General features: G+C 59.4%; 1 protein-coding gene across 1 annotated transcript; it reads left to right on the forward strand.

Annotated features, from left to right (window-relative positions):
- The first annotated feature begins 256 nt into the window (after positions 1 to 256).
- On the forward strand, positions 257 to 3,498 carry LOC122164756 (homeobox protein SIX2). The gene is made up of 2 exons (XM_042827009.1): positions 257 to 836; positions 2,952 to 3,498. Exons 1-2 carry the CDS (start codon positions 277 to 279, stop codon positions 3,253 to 3,255), a joined length of 864 nt encoding a protein of 287 aa, XP_042682943.1. The 5' UTR covers positions 257 to 276; the 3' UTR covers positions 3,256 to 3,498.
- The last annotated feature ends 291 nt before the right edge of the window (positions 3,499 to 3,789 follow it).

Below are 3,789 nucleotides of genomic sequence, written 5' to 3' on the forward strand. Positions count from 1 at the left end.
GCACAAAGTTACTCTCGCAACTCGGACTTACAAAAAGGAGGCGGCCGGGAAAAAGCCTTCCGCGTTCGGGCTCCGAGACTCCAGCACCGCTCCTCAGCAGCTCCCCGCGCCCCGCTCCGGGGCCGGGCTCCGCCGATGGCCGCGGTCCCCCGCGCCGGGCCGTGAGTCCCGCCGGGCCCCGCCGGGCGCCACTGCCCCGGGGCTGGCCCCGCATGCCGGCCGCTGCCCGCCGCCCCACCGAGCGGCCGTAGGGTGCGCGGCGGGGCAGGGCTCACCATGTCGATGCTCCCGACTTTTGGCTTCACCCAAGAGCAAGTGGCTTGTGTCTGCGAGGTGCTCCAGCAAGGCGGCAACATCGAGAGGCTGGGGCGGTTCCTCTGGTCCCTCCCTGCGTGCGAGCACCTCCACAAAAACGAGAGCGTCCTGAAGGCCAAGGCCGTGGTGGCCTTCCATCGGGGCAACTTCCGCGAGCTCTACAAGATCCTGGAGAGCCACCAGTTCTCGGCGCACAACCACCCCAAGCTGCAGCAGCTCTGGCTCAAGGCGCACTACATCGAGGCGGAGAAGCTGCGGGGGCGACCCCTAGGGGCGGTGGGCAAGTACCGGGTGCGCCGCAAGTTCCCGCTGCCCCGCTCCATCTGGGACGGCGAGGAGACCAGCTACTGCTTCAAGGAGAAGAGCCGCAGCGTCCTCCGCGAGTGGTACGCGCACAATCCCTACCCGTCCCCTCGTGAGAAGCGAGAGCTGGCCGAGGCCACCGGCCTCACCACCACGCAGGTCAGCAACTGGTTCAAGAACCGCCGGCAGCGGGACCGAGCGGCCGAGGCCAAGGAAAGGTACGGCTCACCCCGCGCCCGCGTTCCCCGGCCCCCACGATGCCGCCCCGCGCTGCGAGGGCCGCCCAAGTGGTGTAGCAGTGTCGGCGAGGCCCGCGCGGCTTTCCCCATCCCGGCTGCGCTTTCGCCGGGACGGCCTCGAAGAGGCCAGGCTAGGAGGGGAGAGCTCCGGGAGTAGCGCCGTGCGGCAGCCGTCGGAGCGCGTCCCTGTGGGCGGCCCGGGGTTGGGGGATGGCGGAGCCGAGTGGCTCAGAAGCCCGAAGGGGAAGGGGCGGCCCGCAGATTGCTGTCGGCTCCCTGCGCGAGGCAGGGGCCGAAGGGATTGATTTCTTTACGTGCTCGTTACGCTGTAGTTTGTATTCGCTTCCCGGCGAGGTACTCATGGATTCGTACTTAGATACAGGTATGACCGTAATGATCGTAGTTCGGGCGCTGTGATTTTCCCGTTAAATGAATCGGAGGGATCATCCGCTGCCGGGCGGAGGTTAATGCCTATGTACTCGGGTATTCGGGAAGACTTCCCGCAGCCGTTCCCGTGCCCCGGGACGGAGGCTCGAGGGAGAGCAAAACGTCTCCTGACTGCGCTGTGCCCCCTCTCAGCTCACCCTCACGGTCTGACCGCGCGATGGTGGATGGCTCAGAAGTCGCCCGCGGGTCCGCGCCTCGGGGACCACTTTTCACGCGTCCGCTCAACGCGGCTCGGGAATGGCTGCGCCGGGCTGCTCCCTGTGTCTCCACAGACAGCTCCGGGGCTTTAATTTTCTCCCAAATCCCCATAAGCGTTGGTTTTACTACATGTCAGAGATCCCATTTATAGCTGATAGCAGGGACTCGCCTTCGAATATCCGAAGGAAAAAAGGAAATGAAGGTTACGCTTAGTCAATTCCTTTTTTTTTTTTTTTTTTTTTTTTTTTTAAATTTTTTTTTTTCTTTTTTTCCAGAGGAATCAAGTTTTAAAAGTCTCCAGAGACAAATAAGAATTTTTGACATTGAAAAATACGCTCCACCTAATATTACCCTCCGGGCGCTGGGAAAAATAGGATTGCCATTCACTCTAGCGACTTGTTCGAACAGAGTTCTCTTTTCTATTTTTATTTTTTTTGCATAAAGCGTCTCAGTCCCATCCCGCGGCCCTCAACGAGCAGCCAATGCCGGTGCAGTGCTCCTGAGCAAACCCTGCGGACTCAGGCCCTCCGCACGCAGCGCAATGTAGCTCCCACGGAAGCTCCTGAATACGCTAGAAATGCTTTCAGAATTTCAAGCAGAGCTGTGTCTGCGGGGACTATGTCTGAAAGTTGTGTTAGCCTTGATAGTACGGTCACTTCCACCCCGTCCTACCCCTCTTATTTCGGGGGGAAAAAAAAAGAAAAAAAAAAGAAAAAAAGAAAAAAAAAAAACATATTTCGAAGGGGCTTGGCAAGCCTCCAGCCATTTCTGGGTGTTTTCCCGGGTGCAGAATCCTGAGACAGCCCGCGCCCCACGAACGGCAGCCCCAGGTAGGCGGCCCCAGGACCGGCTCCCCTCTCCTGCAGCGGGGCCCCGCGCTGAGCCCTCTGCCCGCTGGGAGCGGCCGCCTCGGGTGGGGGGGGCGGGCGGGAGGGATCGGAGAGAGGCGAGAGAGCTGTGGGCTCTGCCTGAGCTTCCTTATTGGGCGATGTTTTGAGTTTTATGCTTAGGACGAAGGGGGAAATGTCCGCTTACTTCAGCAAAAGGAGGGATTTAACGCGGAGTACCATTCGGCCTTCCCGCGGAAAGCCGCAGCCGAGCTCCAGTTCAGCTCGGGGAGCAGTTGTAAAGTCAAAGCCTTTTTTTTTTTTTTTTTTTTCTTTGCATTCTTTTTCCCCTCCCCTTCTTCCCCACTTGCTCCCCCCCAGCGCCGTGTAATTCTTTGCGATAGAGGGGAGCAGAAAATATCATTCGGGCTCAGTACCTCTCTGCAGGGCGAGCGGCAGCCCCGAGCGACACGCCCGGAGGCCTTCAGACCTTTGCGGCGGATGCTGAGGCCCCGAAGGTCCGCAGTTTATAAACGTCCCGCTCCGCACCTCCTGGCTGCCCCCCCGGTCCCCCTCCCGCGGTGCCACCCGGTGACTTCCCTCCTTTTTGTGTTTCCTCTAGGGAAAACAACGAGAATTCCAACTCCAACAGTCACAATCCGCTCTCGGCGTCAATGAACGGGAATAAGACAGTTCTGGGGAGCTCGGAGGACGAGAAGACGCCGTCAGGGACCCCGGACCACACTTCCTCCAGCCCCGCGTTGCTGCTCGGCTCCAACCCGGGGCTGCAGCCCCTGCACGGCCTGGGCCACCCGCAGGGCCCCAGCGCCATCCCCGTGCCCAGCGCCGACCCCATGCACCACCACAGCTTGCAGGACTCCATTCTCAACCCCATGTCATCCAACTTGGTCGATCTGGGCTCTTAAAACCGCGTACACCCTCCCTCCTTCGCACCTCCTTTACTCTCTCTTTTTCTCTCTCCGTTTTTTTTTTTTTTTTTTTTTTTTTTTTTTTTTTCTTTTTTCTTCCTCCTTTATTTTTCCCTCTTAATCTTATCACAGACTGTAAGCGATGACAAAGCCCTCAGCGGCAGAGCCGTGCCTCGCCCCCCGGCCGCTGTCCGGGCCGTGGGCAACAGCACCGTGAGAAGCCCCGGGGAGGGCTCGGGGCTGTGGGACAGGGCCGGGGCTGTCCCTCCGGGTCGCACCGCAGCTCCTCACGACTTTCTCGGTGTTGTCACCTACCGGCGCGCTCCGTGCGCATAGAGGAGCGCGGTGATTTTTTTTTTTTGGGGGGGGGGAGGGCTGAGAAGGAATACCGGTTGGAATCCCGCATCGCTCCCGTTATCCTATTGTAGCTATGTATCCGCTGCAGGTGTACGATGTACAATCGCAACTAAGAATACAAAAAATTGTAGTCAAGTTATAGCAGCAACGCGCACTAGGCAGACTCTGTAACCT

This window comes from Centrocercus urophasianus, unplaced genomic scaffold, assembly GCF_019232065.1.
Source record: "Centrocercus urophasianus isolate 14NV4802_14NV808 unplaced genomic scaffold, USGS_Curo_1.0 seq_277, whole genome shotgun sequence".
Lineage (NCBI taxonomy): Eukaryota > Metazoa > Chordata > Aves > Galliformes > Phasianidae > Centrocercus > Centrocercus urophasianus.

What these genes read in the sequence shown, in the direction of transcription:
- LOC122164756 (XM_042827009.1), top strand. Translation starts at nt 277, where the DNA reads ATGTCGATGCTCCCGACTTTTGGCTTCACCCAAGAGCAAGTGGCTTGT. An exon ending in GCGGCCGAGGCCAAGGAAAG is followed by an intron (nt 837 to 2,951) that starts GTACGGCTCACC and finishes TGTTTCCTCTAG; the next exon opens with GGAAAACAACGAGAATTCCA.